Source organism: Vicugna pacos, chromosome 11, assembly GCF_048564905.1.
Source record: "Vicugna pacos chromosome 11, VicPac4, whole genome shotgun sequence".
NCBI lineage: Eukaryota > Metazoa > Chordata > Mammalia > Artiodactyla > Camelidae > Vicugna > Vicugna pacos.
This window is the reverse complement of record NC_132997.1, coordinates 72,571,939-72,595,572: the sequence shown is the minus strand read 5'-3', so window position 1 is coordinate 72,595,572 and position 23,634 is coordinate 72,571,939. Positions and strand designations below refer to the sequence as shown.

The following is a 23,634-nucleotide window of genomic DNA, read 5'->3' as shown; positions in this document are numbered from 1 at the left end:
ATACTTCTTTTGCGAAAAACGAGGAGAAATAAAGACTTCCCACAAAAGCTGTGGGCGTTCATCCCCACTAGGTACGTCTGAGAAGAAATGCTAAAAGGTGTCCTTAAAGTTAAAACAGTAGGATACTGGACAGCAACACAAAACCATTATGAAAATATAAAGCCTGCTGATAGAGGTAGATATATGGACAAGACCAGAATACTGTAGTAATGCAGAAGTGGTGCATAAACCACTATTGAGAAAAAGAAAAAAATTGACAAATCTTTACCTAGACTATCTAAGAACAAAAGAGAAAACTCAAAATCGGAAATGAAGAGGAGCCATTACAACTGATACCACAGAAATGCAAAAGAGTTGAAGAGACTGCTATGAACCATTATACACCAACAAATTGTACAATGTAGAAATGGATACATTTCAAAAAAGAAACATACAACCTGTTAGCACTGAATCAGGAAGAAATAGAAAAGCTGACAAACCAATAATGATAAGGTTGTCAAATCAGTAACCAAAAACCACCACCAACAACAAAAGCCCAGAACCAAATGACTTTAGTGATGAATTGTACGAACATTTAAGGATTGGCAAACATTTGCAATCCTTCTCAAACTCAAAGAAATGCAAATTTATAAATGTCTGTGATATACCACTTTATCAAAATGAAAAGTAAAAATCATATAATCATCTGAATAGAGGTAGAAAAAGCATGACAAAATTTGAAATTCTTTCATGATGAAATCAGTTCTAGACTCCTTCACTCAACATAGTAAATGCCATATATGACCAGCCCACAGGCAATATTGTACTCAGCGGTGAAAGATTGGAAGCTTTTCCTCTAAGATCAGGAACTATGAGAGTACCCATTCTTTTATTGTTTTGAAATTTTTTTTTTCATTTTTTTTTCTTGGGGTGGGGAGGTAATTAGGTTTATTTATTTATTTTGTATACAGGTACTCTGGATGGAGCCCAGGACCTCATGCATGCTAGGTACATAGTCTACCACTGAACTATACCCTCCCTCCCCGAAAGCTCCCATTCTTACAACCCCTATTCAACATAGTACTCCAAAAGTTTTAGCCAAAGCAATCATTCATGAAAAATAAAATGTATTCAAAGGAAGAACTAAAAATGTCTATTTGTAGATGCTACGTATGATCTTATATTTAGAAAACCTTTAAGACAGCACCCAAAACTGTTAGAACTTATCAATGAATTCAGTAAAGTTACAGGATACAAAATGAACATACAAAAATTATCTGTATTTCTATACATTAACAATGAAGTCTCTGTAAAAGAAATAAGGAAAATAATCCCATTTTTAAAAGCAATAGAAATGATAAAAACCTTAGGACCAAATTTAAGCAAGGAAGCAAAAGCTCTGTACACTGATGTCTCATAAGACAGTGATGAAAATAATTAAAGAAGGCACAAACGGATGGAAAGGTATACAGTGTTTATGCATCAGAAGTATTAATATTGTTAATATGTCCCTACTACCAAAAGCAATCTGTAGATTCAGTGGCATTCTGATGGCATTTCTTACAGAAATACAAAAAATAATCCTAAAATCCATATGGAATTATAAAGAGACCCCAAGTATCCCAGAAGCCCTGAGAATGAAGGAAAAAGTTAAACACATGAAACTTGCTGATTTCAAATTCTGTCATAGAACTAAGATATCAAAACGCTATTGATTGAACTGGCTTAAAAGCAGACACATAGACCAATGGAACAGAATTGAGGGCTCAGAAATAAACCCACACATTTATTATCAACTGATATTTGACGAGAGAGCCAAGAATACTCAGTGGGGAAGGACAGTCTCTTCAGTAAATGATATTGGCTCTCACCACTTCTATTCAACATAGTATCCGAAGTCCTAGCCATAGCAGTAAGAGAATAAAGAAATAAAAAGGAACCATATTGGAAGGGAAGAGGTAAAATTGTCACTCTGTGCAGATTACATGATACTATGTGTAGAAAAACATATAAAGACTCCACACAAAGACTACTAGAACTGATAAGGGAATTCAGCAAGGTAGCAAGATACGTGATCAACATACAGAAATCTCTTGCATTTCTTTACACTAACAATGAAATATTAGAAAAGGAAAGTAGAAAAATCCCTTATAACATTTTTTCAAAAAAAATAATAAAATACTTAGGAATAAACCTGACCAAGGAAGTGAAAGACTCATACACTGAAAAGTCTAAAACACCAATAAAGAAAATTGAAGGTCATTTAAAGAAATGGAAAGATATCCCATGCTCTTGGATTGGAAGAATTAATATTGTTAAAATGGCCATATTACACAAAGCAATCTACAGATTTAATGGAATCCCTATCCAATTATCCATGACATTTTTTAGAGCTAAAACAGATAATCCTAAAATTTATATGGAATCACAAGAAATCCAGAATTGCCAAAATATTACTGAGGAAAAATGAAGCTGGAGGTGTAACCCTCCCTGAACTCAGACAATACTACCGAGCTACAGTAATGAACACAATGTGGTACTGGCACAAAAACAGACATAGACAGCAATGGAACAGAATACAGAGTCTAGGAATAAACCCATACACCTACCGTCCATCTTCAACAAAGGAGGCAAGATAAATTTCATATCACTTCTATTTGGAATGTAAAAAGTCACACAGATGAACTTACTTACAAAACAGAAACAGTCTCACAGACACGGAAAACAAACCTACGGTTACCAGTGTTGAAGGGGAGCAGGGATAAATGGGATTTGGGGATTATCAAGGAACTACATTCAGTACCTTGTAATAACCTCCTATGAAAAAGAATGTATCTACACACACACATATATAACTAAATATCTGTGAGGTACAACAGAAACTAACACAACATTGTAATACAACTATACTTCAAGAAATAAAAATAAATGAACAGTGATAGGAAAGCTGCATATTCACATGCAAAGGAATGAAACAGGCCCCCTAGTTTATAGTACTCACAAAAGATAACTCTAAATTGATTAAAGACTTAATGTAAGACCTGAAGCCATAAAACTCCTAGAATAAAACTTAGAGGAAAGGCCCCTTGGTATCGGTCTTGGCAATGATTTTTTTTTTATATGATACCCAAAGCACAAGCAATGAAAGCAAAAATGAACAAATGCAACTACATCAAAGTAAAAAGCTTTTCTGCATAGTAAAATGAACAATCAACAAAATGAAATGCAACCCACAAAATGTGAGAAAATATTTGCAATCATATATCTGATAAAGGGTTCATCTCCGAAATATGTAAAGAACTCACACAGCTTAATAGAAAGAAAAACAACCTGATTGAAAGTGGGCAGAGGAACTGAATAGACATGTTTCCAAGATGACATACAAATGGCCAACAGTTGCATGAAAAGATTTTCAGCGTTTCTAATCCTCAGGAAAATGCAGAAGAAACATAGCTGTTAGAATGGCTACCATCAAAAAGTCAAGAGTTAAGTGTTGGCTAGGATGTAGAGAAAGGGAACTCTTATGCATTGTTGGTGTGAATATAAACTGTCATTATGTAAAATACTGTCAAGGTTCCTTCACGTATTAAAAATAGAACTACCATGTGATCTAGTAATCCTGCTTCTAGGTATATATCTGAATGAAATGCAAACAGGATATTGTAGAGGTTTCTATACTCCATATTTATTGCAGGATTATTTATAATATCCAAGATTTGAAAACAAACTAAATCTCTAACAGTTGAATGGATAAAGATGTCACTCACACACACACACGCACACACACAGAGTTGACCGTTGAACAACATGGGGGTGGGGCACTGACTCCCTATGCACGTGAAAATCTCTGTATAACTTTATTGTCGGCCCTCCATCTCAGTAGTTACACGTTCCAGGATTCAACCAAGCACGAACCATGTAGTACTGTAGCAAGTTGTTAGTGAGAAATAGCCACATATAAGTGGACCCCCACAGTTCAAACCCATGTTATAGAAGGGTCAACTGTATATACATACACACACACAATGGCACATTATTCAGCCAGGAGAGAGAAGGAAATCTTTGCATTTGCCACAACATGAGTGAATCTTGAGGGCACAATGCTAAGTGAAATAAGACAAAGACAAATACTATATGATATCACTAATACGTGGAATCTGAAAAAACAAACAAGTCATAGAAGCAGAGAGTAGAAGGGTAGTTCCCAGGGTTTAGGGAGAGTGTGAAATGAGGAGAAGTTGGTCAAAGAATACAAACTTCCAAGTAGAAAATTCTGGGGATCTAATGCACAGCATTGTGATTATAGCTAACATAAGTGTATTATAAACATAAAAATTGGTAAGAAATTAGACTTTAAATGTTCTCTGAAGAAATGGTAGTTATGGGACCTGAGGGAGGTGTTGGACAGTGCTGTGGTGGTCATCATATTGCAATATATGAGTATATCAAATCAACATAGTGTATACTTTATACTTCTACAGTATCAATTGAATCTTAGTAAAGCTGGGGAAAAATATTGAATGTAGGCCACACCTTTGAAGAAAGTTGAGTTCTATTTTTCACCTAGATGTGTAGGTGTAGTTACAGCTCCAGTGTAGGGAAGGTGTATGGTACACATGATCCATAGGTGACCCTTCTGTGATTCTGTGGGAGCTATTTTGCAAGTTTCTAAATTTTCAGTGATAGATAGTGATGGAAAATAATTCTTCTCTATAGACATGCACACTCCGTTCTGTCCAGGAGAGGTTCAGTTGACTTCCCTAGCTAGTTTTGTCTTCATTTGCACATTCACATCAGCATACTTTTACTGTAAATAAACTTGTACCTTTTGACCCTTGTCCTTTTGATTGGTTGTAGCACCTTGTTACAATTGGTGGAAACTGTTTTCCTCATTGATGTGTTAAATAATATCTTTAACTTGTGTTTGTTTTTAAAAATAAAGACTGATCAACAGGTATATGAAAAGATGATTAACATCACTCAGCATTAACTTTTCTGCTGATCTCAGCCTGTCAGTAACCAAAATTGTGGTTGGACCGGCCCTTGCATTCTTATTTTGAGTAAGCATGATGCCCTTCAGTGGTAATGATTAGGGAATTTTGAAAAAATAGGGGTGTATTACTTACAGAACCTGGAAATTACAGAGCATATTTTGGGCCATAGCTTGGTTATAGGCAGGGAGAGGGAGAGCCTAGGATTCTACTCTAATGGACTTGAGTGTAGGGACCTAGAGTATCTGGAGCTTGTTTCTTATTTTCAATCGAAGTATAGTTGATTTATAATATCATATCTGTTTTAGGTGTACAATATGTTGATTAAATACTCTTTATTGGTGAGATTGCTATATAACAGTTGGAATTTAAAGCATGAGAAGAGAAAAATTTGTTAAATCTAGTTACCTTAAAGGTCAGTAATTAAAATCAACCAAGATCTCTAAAACAAAGGAGAGCCCATTGGAGGAGGTAGCCTGCCTCTTTATCTAGTGGTGTGGCTGGCAATGTGTTTGTTTTAGATAGCCAGGTTTGAAGGATTGCCTCTTTGAGATGGATGCCTTGGTAATCAGAGCGTTAAGTCAGGCACTTGCGTTACTAAGCAGGGAAAAAATGTCGGGATATCCACTTCACATTAAACAATGCAAATCAGAGCAATGAGATATCATTTCATATGTATTCAGGTGACGTTTATCAAATAAAAAGGAAAAAAGGAAATAAGTATTGGTGAGGATGTGAAGAAATTTAATCCTTTGACATGGTTGGTAGAGCACTGGTACCAACAGGTAATATGGAAAAAATATGGAGGCTGCTCCAAAAATTAAACACAGAACTACCATATTACCCTGAAATCCTTCTTCTGACTTTTTATTCCGAAGATCTGACTCAGGATCTCAAAGAGATATTTGCCCTCCCACGTTCACAGTAGAGAAGAGGTGGAAACAACCTAAATATCCCTCAAGGATTAATGAATGAAGATGTGTAAATACATACACTGGAACATTATTCAGCCATAAAAATGAAAGAAATCTTGTCACTATGGATGACCCATGAGCACATTACGCTAAGTGAAAGAAGTTGATCACAAACGGACAAATGTTGCCTGATTCCACTTTTATGAAGCAGCTAAAATAGTCAAACGTATAGGAACAGAAAGTAGAATGCCAGTTACCAGGGCGCTGGGGGAGAGGAAAAGGAGAATCACAGTACAGTGGGTAGAGATGGCCAGGTTATGCAAGATGAAAGTTCTAGAGACCTGCTGTACAACAGTTTCATTATACTTAGTGATATTGTAATGCACACTTAATAATGTGTTAAGAAGAGAGATGTCATGTTATGTTTTTCTTTTAATATAAATTTTTTGTTTGTTTGTTTTGCAAAGGAAAGGTAGGGCATAGAATAAAAGGAACATGTGTCCTGAGAGGCTTTTATGACAGGCTCCTTTGTATTCCAGGCCTGTAAGCTTTACAAGAACTTTTATTTATCTTGATAGGTAGAGGATGCTTTGGAAAACCTTGGGGATTTCTTTGTCTAGATTTGATTTTCAGTCTTTCATTTAATCCCAAAGAAAGAATTTTAGAACAGAGCAATTTGTAATACAATCTGAAAATCAGTCATTGTGACAAAGACTTTACAGGTCATTAACCTGGGAGTAGGAGGTAAATAATTACCATAAATTTGTTACCAAAATCAAATAGAGATGGGTCAGAGTTTAGCAAACTGACAAGAGAGTCAAATTCCATTTACGAAGACAGGGTAAGGATGTATTGATTAGATTGAAATCGAGTTAAATAAAACATTTTGTAACTTGGTGTTTGTGTACTTTGCAGAATTATACTGCAGCATATATTTTGTCAAAATAGAAATACAGTGAGTATTGCATAACAAGAAATAAGAAATGCTGGTATCTTTAAAATAGTGCTGCCTTTACAGAGAAATCGTAATTGATGAGAAGTGCACTCAGATGGGTCTCAGTTGGAATCATAGATGGCATCATTAGTACTGGCCAGAACTGCAGGCCTGGGCCCTGGAAGTAACTCTCAGACATGTCTGTGCGGCTGACCATATAAATAAAGTTCAGTTAAGTGAAGTTACATATGACTTGTTTCATGCTCTGCAAAGGTATGAGGAGGTCATTCCCACCCTGTCCATTTAACAGCTATTCCCTGGTGAAATGCTCTGTAATAGATAGCCACATTTATGACATAGGAAAGACATGGACTCTTAACTCTTTCAGAAAATGACTCAAAACTATTCTTTGTGATTTGTGATTTTAAAGCAGTTCAGGAGAGAATATGAAAAAATGACCTTTTATAACCACAGAGTATGCACTGTCATGGGTGTACACACATGACAAGCGGAGATACACACAAAAGCTCCTGTGGCTGTCGAATTCACATCCTCCCTGCCCCGTGTGAGGGCTGACAACCCCTACTGGTATGAAGATGTGGCCACCCCTGAAATTTTCCGAGGATGTCATTTGAGAGAAAGCAGTCTGGTAAGACAGAGCATTCTATCAGAATTAGAGTATAGACTCACCCACCATTGGTTTTTCTCAACTCCTCCACAAGGCAGCGGGCTTCCTCCTGCACACGGTCCTCAATGCTCCTCTTCCCCATCCCGAAATTCCGCAGGGTCATGAGGGAGAAGCGACGGATCTCCTTCCATGTCTTTCCATTGCTGAACACGATTCCTACCAGGAGGGGAAACAAGAGACTAGGAGGACGGTCCTAGGGAAGGAGGAGTGAGCTGACACTTGCCAGCCTCATGGATAGAACAAACTCTGCCTGACAGGCTCTTCAAATTCCTCTTTTCCAACCTCCCCGCCCCCATTCCCAATGCTGAACATGAAACATGAACACCTACCGTATCCTTTATTAATTCTTTCAGCCAATGGGAAACTGCCTCTTCCAGAAAAATCTTCTCCACGATCAATTAAGGCTTCTTTCACTGCTTGGTATCCATGCAGCACAACGGTGGGCTTCATGCCAAAATACACAGTGAACACAGGTCCGTAGACTTTTGAGAGCTATTAATAGAGATGTGTATAATAGCAAAATAAGTCATTATTGGATAGTATATTGGGCCTGATGCAGAACATATTATCATCCTACTTGTTATGTTTTTATTTTGTCCCATATGGCCTGAAATATTTGTGAAATTAATGAATAAATATGATGGTGATTACTGTAGACCCCATTTATGGGTGTCCTGCAACGTGCTAGGCAATGGCCAATTAATGCACAGATTATAATTAATCCTCATATTAGCACCTTTCGCAGGTTTATTTGTCCCACTTACAAATAAGGACCGGAGTCAGGAAATTGCAGTTGATTTCTAGTGTCCCATGGCTACTACATAAAAGATGCAAATTGAACCACTTCTTCGCCAACCTCTGATCATTAAGCACTATATCAATCCTCAAGGCCCACCTTTGGGCCAACACCAGGTGGACTGCTTCAGAATCACCTGTAGAGAGAGCTCTTCCCGTGAGAATTTTGATTCCTTCACCCTGTGATGAACACTACAGTTCTGTAGTTTAACAAGTAGATTCAGATCATTCTAATACCCAACCCACTTTGAGATCCACTGGTATTACTAACAGAGAAAGACAGCAAGCATCATAGAGGCAGTGTGGGACATGCAGCGTCTCACAGAACAATATCTTCCATACTTCAGCCTTCATGGGATACAGACAGCAGCTTCGTGCAGAATCCACATGAACACTGTTACCACCAGTTGGGCCCCGACTGCTTACTTCTTTGTTTCATTCACTCATGCCTGTCTTCAACTCAGAGCTATTTCCTTAACATAAGGCATAATTTGCTGCTTCAGGAAAGTTTTGTTTTCATGGCCATCTGAACAAAACACACAGCTTCTATAGTGAAAGACTTCTGCAAGGAAGTTTCTAATCAGAAAACATTACACTTACCATTGACCTTCAGCCCCAAATTACTGTGAAACAAAGGAGGTGTTATTCCCAGCTTTTGTCACTTTATTATTGTGATTCTACCACACAAAGACCTAAATGTTTCTCTGCTCACAGAACATATCATTTCACTCTTGTATTTATGACAGTGACAGATCTGAAGAGGTAAGAGAAATATCAAAATTTACAGGGAATGATTTACTTCATAATGACCTGTTTTAATAGTGTGCCGACCGGAACGTGTTTTACTTTAACAATTGGGCTAAGTTACTTACCCTTTGCAATACACTGGAGGAGCATTAAGCTTACTTACTTTGCTTAAGGATTTGCTGATGTTCTTAACATCTAACTGTAGGATATTTCCAAGAATTGGGAGAGGAGTCGGGCCAGGCGGGAGCTTCCCGTTCCGAGAGCTCTGGATCCAGAGTGAAAGGAGAAGCAAACAGGAGAGGCAGAGCACCAGGACCACAACTGGATCCATGGTTGCCTCCTCTTCTTACTTAGACAGCTGTGAGCGTGGAATCTAAAGCTTTTATAAGAGTCCCTGCTAGTTCAACCTGTGCCTCCCTGGAGTACAAAATGACCAATCAGTTACATCTGTTTTGTGTGCTATTCTGCGTGGACTTTGGCCATTGATGAAAATCAAAATAAAGTGTCCTTTAGTCTTATTTTTTGTCTGTCCAGTGATGACTCTGGAGATTCTTGTTTAGTTGTACTGGGTTGAGTTTCATGTTTGACAATTCTTTTTAAAAAAGTGATTGCACTATGCAGCCAGGACTTAGAACCACTTAAATAAATAATTTGATGTTAAAAACAGCTCAAAAGTCTATTCAAATCAATGACCATTTTGAATTTATGACTTTGAGGACAATGAGTGTATTCTATGCCATTTATATTTTAAAAGGTTGTCCTGTCATGCTATATCTAAAACTGGGATATGTTGTGCTTAAAAATGAAAGATTTTAGATTATTTTAATGTACTCTGCTAACATTACACCTGCCTCTACATAAAATAGCCAATAGTGACATGTTCAAGAGCCTTTAAATATGAAGGTGGAGTAATTATGGTTCGGGCATCCAAGATAGAAACGGGTAGCCATTGTTGGATGTGGGTCTGTTTCTGCATCACTGAGAACTTGAATTTTCTGAACTGTATCAAACTCAAGGATACTACTAGTCATTTTTAAAACAATATATGCTAGCAGCTCCTAGCTGCAACCTCATAGTTTGAAAGATTGGAACCCTTTCACTTCACAAGTAAGGAATCATTTCAAACCCCAATCAGTTTTTTTTTTTTTTTTAACACAAGTAGCCTTACTTCTTGTTAATGCCAGTACCAATTCTTGACAAACAATGTATGTATGTAACTTGTGGATTTTTGCCCTTATGAGCTTCCCCCACTTTGCGGTCTGGCAGAACACAGTTCAAGTGCTTCTTAATCTGTGTCTCCTGGGCTGTAGCCCTAATAAACCTCAATCAAATACCTCTTTATTTAAACTAGGGCTTTGTTCTTGGAATTCTTGGTTAACACTAACATAATTCAAACATCTTGAATGACCAACCACAAATAAAGTAGTTAACTAACTAAAGTTACATGCGTTTTCACTGGCATCTTCTGCCTTCCCCCCCAAAAATAAACACTGGAAGATAGATGTTACTATTGTGTGCTTTTTAAATGGGGAAAAAAGATTCTGGGAGAACAAGAGAGCTTTCCAATGTCATACAGCTCATAAATAATAAAAGTGAGGTTTTCTGATGCTCGTTGTGATATACTCACTTATTACCACAGCTACGTTAAGAAAAACTTTAGCGACACAAAACTGAACTGCTGTTAACAGAAAAAAAAAATCAATAACCAGTCTATAATCAGAAAAAGGAGACAGTTTTATCCAAGTCAAAGTGAGAACTGTAGCCCAGGAGACTGCCTCTCTGTAGCCTTGAGAAACTGTTCCAGAAAGACTTGGTTTTCATCAGTGTTTTATATCTTGTCAGATCAAAGAATATACATCAAACATGGCAGTGGTGCATTCCTTCAAGGTATCAAAAGAGACAGATTAGCATGTATACAAGTCAGTATGGCCTTGTTGGCTGGGAAGGGAACTTTATCTTTGAAGGACTACTAGCATAAGTGCCATGTAACGGAGGCCTTTTATCTCTGTCTTCAAACTGGACATTCTCTACTTCGGAGAATGCATTGTCTTCTTTAGTGATGAAAGCAGATGTATAATGTATGATAAACCCAAGGCTGTAAGACAGGCTGTTCTAGTTAACATAAAGTTCAGGTCAAATCATGTAGGAATGAGAATAACTTACCCATACCTCAATATGTGAAAACGTCTTCTAACCCCTCCACACATGTTACTCTGAATATACATCCTGCTGACTATTTACAAAATAAGGAGCTTCATATTAAATAGATGTCCCCAGACTCGAGGATGAAAGCATCACCAATTCTCAAGAGAAGAAATAATAAATAGGGATTCTCCTTTCTCCTTCACTGAAGAGGTGAAATGTGTTCGGGTAACAGGGAAGAGCCAATCTTAAGAATTTTGTGAGGAAGCTTTCAGAAGCTATGACTTACACCTCCCAGTTGCTTCCAGATACAATTGCTCCTGTTGCCTTTTGGAGTTTGTTAGGAATGCTAGAATAAAGCAGGCACAGTGTTAATAAAAACATTTTAGAAAATGCAGGCTAGATTCAAATGAAGAGACTTCCTTGGGGATTTGTTAGGACTGTAGCCTGAGAGACACGGAATTGTAAATGTGTGAACTGTGTTTTGCCAGACTACAAAATGGGAGAGGCTTATAAAGGCAAGAACTGCAAGGCTACAATTAGAATATGAGTTTTTGTTGTTGTTAAGGATTACCAGTTGGAGCTGGCAAGTAGTAAGTGTTCCTGTTAAGTAAGGATTGGTTTGGGTCCAAAATGGTTGCATAGTTGCCAGGGGAGACCTTGAGACTATAGGGTGCAGCTGGCAGGTGTTGTTTTGAATATGGCTGGTGGTGTCCTTGTGTCTGGTACAGGTCAAAGAAAGTTCAAATTCTTAGTGGTGCAGAGACGTGCCTGAGACCAGATCCTCAATGGCCACCTGACTCCACGTCTATAAGCCTGAACTGTGGTTAATCCATGTTCATTTCAGTGTGTCATCAACAGCAAGGTAGGGAGATTTTTACACAGAACAATAGGTTTGGATTCAGTGGAGGACGGGAGTCAGGGACTTCATTAAACAGACCCACAGCACAGAACCACCAAGCTGACCTAAACAGGAGATGAAATTTAGTGGTCATGAGTATCTAAATTATCACTGGAATGATATACATCACAAAGTGCTTTACAAAACATGTGTTCTTTTAAAAAATATTTTTTAAGTTTTACAATCTTTAAAAATTTTATTGAGTTATAGTGAGTTTACAATGTTGTGTCAATTTGTGGTGTAGAGCACAATTTTTCAGTCATACATGAATGTATATATATATATATTCTTTCACATTCTTTTTCACTGTGAGTTACCACAAGTTCTTGTATATATTTCCTGGTGTGATACAGTATAAACTTGTTTATCTATTCTATATATACCTGTCAGTATCTAACAATTTCAAGCTCCCAGTCTGTCACTTTCCACCCTCCTTCCCCCTGGCAACCACAAGTTTGTATTCTATGTCTATGAGTCTCTTCCTGTTTTATATTTAAGTTCATTTGTCTTCTTCTTCTCTTTTTTTCTTTTAGATTCCACATATGAGTGATAGCATATGGTATTTTTCTTTGTCTTTGTGGCTTACTTCACTTAGAATGACATTCTCCAGGGACATCCACGTTGCTGCAAATGGCATTATGTTGTCTTTTTTAATGGCTGAATAGTATTCCATTGTATAATACACCACAGCATCTTTATCCAGTCATCTGTTGATGGACATTTAGGCTGTTTCCATGACTTGGCTATTGTGAATAGTCCTCCTATGAACACTGAGGGTGCTGGTGTCTTTTTGAATTTGAGTTCCTTCTGGATATATGCCCAGGAGCGGGATTCCTGGGTCATACGGTAAGTCTATTCCTAGTCTTTTGAGGGATCTCCATACTGTTTTTTACAATGTCTGCACCAACCTGCATTCCCACCAGCAGTGTAGGAGGGTTCCCTTGTCTCCACAGCCTCTCCAGCATTTATCATTTGTGGACTTTTGAATAATGGCCATTCTGATTGGTATGAGGTGATACCTCATGATAGTTTTGATTTGCATTTCTCTCATGATTAGTGATATTGGGCATTTTTTTAATGTGCCTATTGATAATTCATATGTCTTCATTGGAGAATTGCTTGTTTAGGTCTTCTGCCCATTTTTGGATTGGGTTGTTTGTTTTTTCCCTTATTAAGTCATATGAGCTGCTTATATATTCTGGAGATCAAGCCTTTGTCAGTTTCATCTTTTGCAAATATTTTCTCCCATCAAAACATGTGTTCTATGATGAGATCTTCCTATTTCTTCCAGATTCATGCCATTATTTCTAAGCTCTTTTAGTAAAGAAAAAAACTTTTTTGTCAAGATATACATAGAAAATATTTTATTCCTCATTTTTACATGGGTTTCTGTTTTATTCTTCTTTGCACTGAGAATTTTCACACCCATAATATCTCTTTGGAGTCTCTTAATTACCTTTTGCTAAGTAAAACTATTTTCATTTGGAGGGTTGAGGAAACTGGGACTTGGAGATTCAGTACTCATGTCAGGGACACAGTACCTGCAGGTGGTAGAGCTGAGACTGGGACTCATGTTTCCTGAATCATGGGTGCTTCCCTCCAAGCAAACAGTGAGTTCACCAGGTTCTCCATGTCTGCTGAATGTGTTCTGTGATTCAATATTTTCTGACTCATTCTAGTAAGTGACTTTCCAAATATATCGACTTAGTTAATAATTGTAGCATCAGTTGATTAAAATGGGGGTGAGAAAAGTTTAGTTTTGTAACCTTTAAACCTTTAAACTTAAGTTTAAAGGTGAGTTCAAAACTCAGTGGAACGTTTATTTGGGACAAAGAGAAGCAGTAATTTGTTGCGTAAGTCATGCAGCTCTAAACACTTTTAAAACAACCACACTAACTTATTTTAAGTGAAATAAATTCTGTCCCTTCTTTAGAGCAACTGCCCCTTTTTTAAATTGAAGTTTAGTCAGTTACTACATGTCAGTTTCTAGTGTACGGCATAATATCTCAGTCATACATAAACATACATATATTCATTTTCATATTCTTTTCCATTATAGGTTACTACAAGGTATTGAATATAGTTCCATGTGCTATACAGAAGAAATTTGTTTTTGTATCTATGTTATATGTAGTAGTTAATATTTGCAAATCTTGAACTCCCAATTTATCCCTTTCCACCCCCTTTCCCCTGGTAACCATAGGGTTGTTTACTATGTCTGGCAAGTCTGTTTCTGTTTTGTAGAGAAATTCATCACGGTTTTGTTTTGGTTTGGTTTGGTTTGGTTTTTATTAGATTCTACATGGGTGATATCACATGGTATTTTTCTTTCTCCTTCTGGCTTACTTCACTTAGAATGACAATTTTGTTGAGCTCTAAACTCTGAAAGAACCACACATTAGGTAAAATATATTTAGTCCCTTTCTTTAGAGTAACCCTTGCATTCCTTGAGAAAAGAATGTCCCTGCTCTGCTCTACTCTCCTTCTGTTGAAGCTCATTTGTTTTTAAAGACTGAAAGAGTCAAAGATAATTTAAAAATAGAAGGAATCTCTGAGATCAGTTAGTCTAATCTTTATTTTTCCTAATGATCAACTAGTTACAGTGAGACAGTGTTTCTTCACTGCATTAGTACAAGGCCTTATTTTAGAATCCCAGGTTTTCTGCTCTCAGTTCAGTGATTTTTCACATCCAACAGCATTCGACTTGCTGTTGAAGTGACCAGGTGTATATCAACATTAAGCCCTCCGTTGTCATAGAGTACAGTTTGTCTAGAGTTGTGGTTTAAGGGTTTTCTTTTTAGTTATTAGAATTTATTTTTAGAGTACTTTAGGTTTGCAGCAAAACTAAGCAGAAAGTACATAGTTCTCTGACACATACACAGACTCTTCTGCCACACACAGAGTCTCTGCCACTGTTTACAGTACTTATTGATAATGTATGTTTATTGCCATTTTGAACTTAGTTTTCCAGTTGATTTGGTGTTTCCTCTTTGTTTCTTTCTTTCGTTTTGCTTTCTGTGGTTTGATCATTTTCTTTCATAGTATCTTGGTTTCTTTTTGGGTTTTGTGACTGTTGTATGCTTTTGATTTGCGGTTCCCTTGTTTTTCAGGTATGCTAAGCCTTTACCATGTCTATTTGCTTTAAACTGATGGTGATGTAAGGTCAAACACATCCTAAAAGGAATGACAAAAAAAAATCATATTTTCTTGTTCCCCTCTAACACCTTTAATAATTTTGGTGTTCTTTTTCACATCTTTATGTTTATTCTATTGCAACTGATTGTAGTTACCACTTTTGCAGTTACGGTTTTCTCCTTTCAATATCATCTTGCTTCTCTCCTATTTAGAGCAGACCTTTCAATCTGTCCTTTAGCATAGGTTTAGTATTCCTAAATTCTTTTAATTTTTGCTGAAACTGTGAAATTCTTCATCTCTCCTCCTATTCTAAAGATAGTCTTGCTAGATAAAGTATCCTAGGTCGCAGCTTTTTGTCATTCAGGAATTTGAATATATCTTGCCACTCCCTTCTGGCCTGCAATGTTTGTGTAGAGAAATCAGCTGATAGCCTCATGGGGGTTTCCTTATAAGTAACTCTTTTTCTCTTGCTGCTTTTGTAATAAAAAAAATCCTCTCTTTATCTTTAACTTTTGCTATTTTAATTATAGTATATTTTGATGTGGGTTTGTTTGGGACCCTCTGTGTTTCCTGTACCTGGATTTCTGTTTCCTTCTTTATGTTTGGGAAATTTTCAGTGATAATTTCTTCAAACATATTTTGGATCTCCTTTTCTCTTTCTTCTCCTTGTGGGATCCCTATTATGTGTAAATTGGCTCACTTTATATTACCTCATAGGTCTCGTATGTTGCATTTTTCTTTTTCATTTGTCTGTCTGCTGTTCAGATTGAGTGATTTCCTTTATTCTGTCTTCCAGATCATGTATTCATTCTTCTACATTCTTTAGTTTGTTATTTATTGTTTTTAGTTCAACACTCATCTTGGCAAATGAGTTTTCTAATTTTGATTGGCTCCTCTTTATTGTTTCTGGTTGCTTGTTACAGTGATGTACATTTCTGTCGGTAACCTTTCTTAATTCCTTCAGTATTTTTATTACCTTCTTTTTGAACTTGAGATCTGGAGGACTGGAGAGGTCTATTTCATTGTTCTTTCAGGGGATTTCTCTTGTTCTTTTAGTTGAGAGTGGTTCTGCCTCTGAATTTTATTTCTGTTTCTCTGACTCTATGAATTTAAGAGAAACAGTAACCTACTGTGGTCTTGAAGGGCTGCTTTTCCTGTTGGAGCATCCCCGTGTAGCCTGCATGCATCTTATATTTTTGGTGTGAGAGCTGTTTTTAGTACGGAAGTTTGCCACTTCTTTCCTCTGTGTGTGCTGTCCCTTATTCCCTTGATGAGAGTGTGATTGGTATTATGACCAAAGCCTGCACTGGATGTTGAGTGGGACCTCCTCTTTGCTCTGAGGTTGTCACAGCTGTATTAGGAGCAGAGTCTGCTCTGCAGTTGTCAGAGTAGAAGCTCCCAGATCTGGCTCTGAGGTATGGGGTGAAGTAGGCAGGACGGGAGTGCTCCTGCTGGGAGAGGAGCCATTGGATAGTCCTCCACAGGAGCTGTCCACCAGGAAGTGCACTCTGTGGTGTGAAGTCACCTGTCCTTGTGTAGACTCAGAAAGTACACTGTCATTGGCACTGCCCTTGGCCCTGCCTCAGCCACAGGAATGCAGGCAATCTGCCCAGGTATCCCTCAGGTGCTGTGCTCACAAGGCCATGGACACAAATCTGCTGGCAAAGATCCACTGAAGTCAGACAGGACAACCTGCTGCAATACCTGGACCTGGACCCACGAGTTATAGAATCAGCCCAGACCCCGGCTTCACCTCTTTGTGCACAGGCCCACAAAGCCAACAGGTGCTAACGCTGGACCCCCCCCCCAACCCCTGACAGCTACAGGAGCACCAGTAATTCGCTGGGATGTCTTGCAGGCACTGGGTTTAGAAAGCCAACAGTTGTGTAAATCTGCAGAAGTTGCAAAGCCCGGGGATTGGCTCATATTTCAACCCTGCCTCCAGGTGTGGGCAGTCCACCAGGGCTTGCCACTCCCAGAGCTCCTAGAGGCAGAGCTGTGCCCACTGTGAGCACACCAGGAATGAGGCTGCCATGTGGGGCTTCACCCCTCCCTTCGAGTGCCTGTTAACAATGGACTTCTACTGTGGACCCTGGCTCCGTTCTGCATATGCCCCAGGTCGTGGCCTAGCCTGCACTCCAGTCCCTTCCCTGTCTATGTGCAGCCAGCCCCAGTCCTCTCCCTGTATCTGTCAGCTGAAGCTCGATTTTCAGTACCCAGCCTCCTCGCACCCCAGTGGACCCATGGCTTGAGCTGGGATTTGCAACAAGGTGGCCAGGACTGCACTCTCCTCTGAGCCTCTGAAACTCCCTGTCTGTCTCAGCTGATCTCGCAGCTCGTGACGGGGTTCCTAGGAGGAGAGAACCTTTCCTTTTTCACAGCTCCCTCAAAGGTGTGCAGGTCCCATTATGATTACTTTTTTCTTTTTAATCTTTGGTCCTGCCGCATTATGTGGGAATCTTTCTAGTGGCTTTTTTTGTATGAGATCTTCTGCCACTGTTCAGTAGGTATTCTGTGATAATCATTCCACATTTGATGTATTTTTGATGTATTTGTGAGAGGAGGTGAGCTCCATGTCCTCCCATTCCACTGTGATCTCTCCCCTCTATTTTTTAAAAATAATTTTTATGTCTTTGATAAAAGAACTCATTTTAGTCATGTCTTCTTTCCTTGACATCATTGAACCATCTATCTGAATTTTCTTGTATTCTTGTTTGTTTGTTTTTTTTTAGTTTATGGTAGATTACCTTATAGTTTTTATTTTTTATATATTTTATTTAACTTTTTTTTGAGTTATACTCATTTTACAATGTTGTGTCAAATTCCAGTGTAGAGCACATTGTCAGATTTTTTTTAGCTGTGAGCTACCATAAGATCTTGCATATATTTCCTGTGCTATATGGTATAATCTTGTTTGTCTATTCTAAATTTTAAAATCCCAGTCTGTCCCTTCCCATCCCCTGCCCCCTTGAGAACCACAAGTTTGTATTCTATGTCTGAGTCTGTTTCTGTTTTGTATTTATGTTGTTTTTTATTTAGACCCCACATATGTGCAGTCTCATAAATTATTTTTCTTTCTCTTTCTGGCTTACTTCACTTAGAATGATGTTCTCCAGGGACATCCATGTTGCTGCAAATGACATTATGTTGTCGTGTTTTATGGCTGAATAGTATTCCATTGTATAAATATACCACATCTTCTTTATCCAGTCATCTGTCAATGAACATTTAGGCTTTTTCCATGTCTTGGCTATTGTAAATAGTGCTGCTAAGAACATTGGGGTGCAGGTGTCTTTTTGAAGTAGGGTTCCTTCTGGATATATGCCCAGGAGCGGGATTCCTGGGTCATACGGTAGGTCTATTCCTAGTCTTTGAGGAATCTCCATACTGTATTCCACAAGGCTGTACCAACCTGCATTCCCACCAGCAGTGTAGGAGGGTTCCCTTTTCTCCACAGCCTCTCCAGCATTTGTCATTTGTGGAGTTTTGCATAATGGCCATTCTGACTGGTATGAGGTGATACCTCATTGTACTTTTGATTTGCATATCTCTGACAATTAGTGATATTCAACATTTTTTCATGTGCCTATTGATCATTTGTATTTCTTCCTTGGAAAATTGCCTGTTTAAGTCTTCTGCTCATTTTTGAATTGGGTTGTTTGTTTTTTCCCTTATTAAGTCATTTGAGCTGCTTATATATTCTGGAGATCAAGCCTTTGTTGGTTTCATCATTTGCAAAAATTTTCTCCCATTCCGTAGGTTGTCATTTTGTTTTACTTATGGTTTCCTTTGTTGTGCAAAAGCTTATAATTTTCATTAGGTCCCATTTGTTTATTCTTGCTTTTATTTCTATTGCTTGGGTAGACTGTTCTACGAGAACAGTTTGAGATGTATGTGAGATAATATTTTGCCTGTATTTTCTTCTAGGAGGTTTATTGTATCTTGTCTTATGTTTAAGTCTTTGATCCATTTTGAGTGTATTTTTGTGTGTTGTGTAAGGGAGTGTTCTAGCTTCATTGCTTTACATGCTGCTGTCCAGTTTTCCCAACACCATTTGCTGATGAGACTGTCTTTATTCCATTGTATATTCTTGCTTCCTTTGTCGAAGATTAGTTGACGAGAAGTTTGTGGGTTCATTTTTGGGCTCTCTGTTCTGTTCCACTGGTCAATATGTGTGTTTTTGTACCAATACCATGCTGTTTTGATTACTGTAGCTGTATAGTATTGTCTGAAGTCTGGGAGAGTTATTCCTCTAGCCTCTTTCTGTTTATTCAATAATGCTTTGGCAATCCTATGTCTTTTGTGGTTCTGTATAAATTTTATTATGATTTGTTCTAGTTCTGTGAGATATGTCCTGCGTAATTTGATAGGGATTGCATTAAACCTGTAGATTTTCTTGGGCAGTATGACCATTTTAACAATATTGATTCTTCCAATCCAGGAGCATGGGATATCTTTCCATTTTTTTAAGACTTCTTTAATTTCCTTAGTCAGTGTTTTATAGTTTTCCATGTATAAGTCTTTCATTTCTTTGGCTAGGTTTACTCCTAGGTATTTTATTACTTTGGGTGCTATTTTAAAGGGGATTGTTTCTTTACTTTCTTTTTCTGTTGATTTCATCGTTAGTGTAAACAAATGCAACTGATTTTTGAGCGTTAATCTTGTAACCTACTACCTTCCTGTATTCTTCGATTAGTTCTAGTAGTTTTTGTGTGGACCTTTTAGGGTTTTCTATACATAGTATCATGTCATCTGCATATGTTGACACTTTTACCTCTTCTTTTCCAACTTGGATCCCTTTTATTTCTCTCTCTTGCCTGATTGCCATGACTAGGACTTCCAAGACTATGTTGAATTGGAGTGATGATAGTGGCAGCCATGTCCCAGATTTTTGTGCGAAGGTTTTGAGGTTTTCACTGTTGACAACTATGCTGGCTGTAGGTTTGTCATATATAGCTTTTATATACCCACTGATTAGCAACTGACCCTTTCCCTTACTCTCCAGCCTCTAGCAACCACCATTTAATTCTTTTAACCTAAGAATTTAATTATTTTGGATACCCCATATACATGGAATCATGCAGTATTTGTATTCTGTAACTGGCTTAAGTTGACTTAGGATAATATCTCAACGTTCATCCATGTTGTAACATACTACATCAATACCTAATTTTTTAAGGTTGAATAAGATTCCATTCTATGTGTATATTACATTTCCCCATTGTTCTTTCTTTTGTCTTATTTTTGAAATGTTAAAGGATTTTTTCATTAAAATGTAGATTTACATTATTTTATTAGCTTCATGTGTACAACATAGTGATCCAGTATTTTTAGAGATTATACTATGTTAAACGTTATTACAAGATAATGGCTGTAATTCCCTTTGCTACAAAATATATGCTTGTTGCTTATTATTTTATAATCTTAGTTTGTATCTCTTAACCCCATTCTCCTAATTTACCCATCCCACATTCCCTGTCCCCACTGGTAACCACTAATTTTTTTAACAGGTCTGTGAATCTGTGAATCTGTGAATCTGGGAATCTGGGAATCTGTGAATCTGTTTCTGTTTTGCATACATACTCATTTGTTAAATACCACATTTTCCCCATTTATCCATTGGTGGAACAGTTAGGATTCTCTACGTCTTGTCTATATTGAATAATGCCAACTCAAATATAAAAGTGTAATATCTCCTGAATATCCTAATTTCAATTATTTTGTTAAATAGTCAAAAGTGGGATTTCTAGGTTACATGGTAACTCTATTTTTAGCTTTTTGATGCAACTCTATTCTGTCTTCCATACAAGCTGCACCATTTTGCATTCCCATGAACAGCATACATAAGTTTCAGTTTCTTCACATCCTTGCAACGCTTGTTTTCTTTCTTTTTATAATATCCAGCCTAACAGGTGTAAGGAGCTATGTCATGGTGTTTTAGATTTACATTGCTCTGATGATCAGTGATGTCGAGCACCTTTTCATATACTTGTTTGCCATTGCTATTTTTTTCTTTGGATATATGATTCTTCTAGTCCTTTGGCTGTTTTTAAATTGGATTCATCCTTTGCTATTGAGTTGTAAGAGTTTCTGTATATGTTGGAAATTAACCTCTTATCAGATAGGACTTGCAGATATTTTCTCCCATTCTATATGTTGCCTTTTAACCTTATTGATTGTTTGTTTTTGTGTAGCTTTTTGTTTTTATATAGTCCCACTTGTCTAAGTTTGCTTTTGCTGCCTGTGCTTTTAGTGTCATATCCATGGAATCATAGTCAAAACTGTCATGAATCTTATACTGTATGTTTTCTTGAGAAAGTTTATCGTTTCAGGTCTTACATTTAGTCTTGAACCCATTTTTAGTTGCCTTTTGTGTCTGGTGTACCATAAGGTCCAATTTCATTGTTCTACACATAGATATCTATTTTTCCAGGATTATTTGTAGAAGAGACTCTTCTTTGCCCATTGTGTAGTCTTGGCATACTTGTGAAAGGTTAGGTGACTCTGTAAGCTTGGATTTATTTCTGGGTTCTCTAAACTGTTCCATTATTCTATGTGTCTATTTTTATGTCAGTCTAATAAGGTTTGTGTTTTTTTTAATGGAAGTACAGTCAGTTAGTATATGTCAGTTTCTGGTGTGCAGCACAATGTCCCAGTCATGCATATACATACATATATTCTGTTTCATCTTGTTTTTCATCAAAGGTTATTAGAAGCTATTGAATATAGTCACCAGTTAGGTTTTAATTCCTATAGCTTTGTAATATATTTTGAGATCAGGATGCGTGAAGCCTCCAGATTTGTCCTTCTTTTTTGAGATTGCATTGGCTATTTGGAACCTTGTGGTTCCTTATGAATTTTGAGATTGTTTGTTTTTATTTCTGTAAAAAATTTTTAGTATTTTGATAGGTACTGCATTGCACATGCAGATGGCTTTGTGTAGTATGGACCTTTTAACAGTATTAATTCTTCAAATCTGTGAACTTGAAATATCTTTCCATTTCTTTGCGTCTCAGAATTTCTTTCAGCAATGTTGTGTGTTATTCAGTGTACAAGCTTTTCATTTCCTTAGTTATTTCTACCATATCAATATTTTTCATGCTGCTATAAATGATAATTGTGTTTCTAATTTTCATTACACATTGTTTATTGTCAGTGCATAGAAATGCAACTGATTTTTGCAAGTTGACTTTATGTCCTGAAAGTTTACTAAATTAATTTATTTATTAGTTCCAATGGGTTTTTAGGTGTAGAATCTTCACGATTTTTTGTGTATAATACCATGTCATCTCTGAAGAGATATAATTTTAGTTCTTGCTTCTGATTTGAATGCCTTTCACTTCCTTTTATTGCCTACTTTCTTAGCAAGGACTTCTAGTGTGATGTTGGACATCAGCTGTGTGATCCTTCCATGATCCTGTTCTTAGAGAGCATCCAGTTTTTAACCTCTATGATGTTATCTCTCAGTTTTCATATAGCCTTTATCATTCCTGGTTTATTGCGTGTTTTCATAATGAAAGCATGTTGAATGTGATCAAATGCTTTTTCTTCACCTATTCAGATGATCATGTGATTTTTATGCTTCGTTGTGCTAATGTAGTGTATCACATTGTTTGAATTTTACATGTTGAACCATCCCTGCGTCAGAGGAATAAATGCCACGTAGCCATAACGTATGATACTTCTAATGTGCCGTTGAGTTTGTTATGCTAGTATTTTACTGAGGATTTTTGCATATGTCATCATAAGGTATATTGACGTGAACTCTTCTTTCTTGTGGTGTCTCTGTCTGGCTTTGGTATCACAAAATTGCAGGCCTCATAAAGTGAATTTGAAAGTGTTCTCTCTTTCTTTTTTTTAATTGAAGTATAGTCAGTTTACAATATTGTGTTAGTTTCTGATATACAGCAGCATGATTCACTTAGTATACGAAAAGGGATATTTCATTATATACATTCCTTTTTCATCAGAAGCTATTACAAAGTACTGAATTTTCATTACGAGGTATTGAATATAGTTCCCTGTGATACACAGTAAGACCTGTTGTGTATCTATTTTTTATGTAGTAGTTAGTATCTGCAAATCCTGAACTCCCAACTTACCCCTCCACCACCACCCTTCTTGTCCCCTGGAAACCATGATGTTTTATTTTCTATGTCTGTGAGTCTGTTTCTGTTTTGTAAATAAGTTCATTGATGTCCATTTTTAAGATTCCACATGTAAGTGATGTTATGTGGCATTTTTTTTTCTCTTTCTGACTTACTTCACTTAGTATGACAATCTGCATATCCATCCATGCTGCTGCAAATGGCATTATTTCATTCTTTTTTATGGCTGAGTAGTAGTCCATTGTATACATATGCCACAACCTCTTTATCTAGTCATCTGTTGATGGACATTTACGTTGC

At 37.2% G+C, this 23,634-nt stretch overlaps 2 protein-coding genes across 8 annotated transcripts in view; one reads left to right on the top strand and one right to left on the bottom strand.

Annotated features, from left to right (window-relative positions):
- The window catches only part of LOC140699371 (cytochrome P450 2C18-like), a 31,275-nt gene extending 21,764 nt beyond the window's left edge, over positions 1-9,511 (bottom strand). For 2 of the 3 annotated variants that reach the window (XM_072971663.1, XM_072971664.1), the window contains exons 1-3: positions 9,212-9,511; positions 7,836-7,998; positions 7,513-7,662 (exon numbers count right to left, since the gene is read on the bottom strand). In XM_072971663.1, the coding sequence (XP_072827764.1) occupies positions 7,513-7,662; positions 7,836-7,998; positions 9,212-9,379 (481 nt within the window). In that variant the 5' untranslated portion in view covers positions 9,380-9,511. Of the gene's footprint in view, positions 1-7,512; positions 7,663-7,835; positions 7,999-9,173 lie in introns of all 3 variants that reach the window. The other variant, XM_072971665.1, reaches the window with a different exon arrangement.
- Positions 1-23,634, top strand: part of LOC140699370 (cytochrome P450 2C21-like) — a 95,549-nt gene that overhangs the window by 41,508 nt on the left and 30,407 nt on the right. The window lies entirely within an intron of this gene.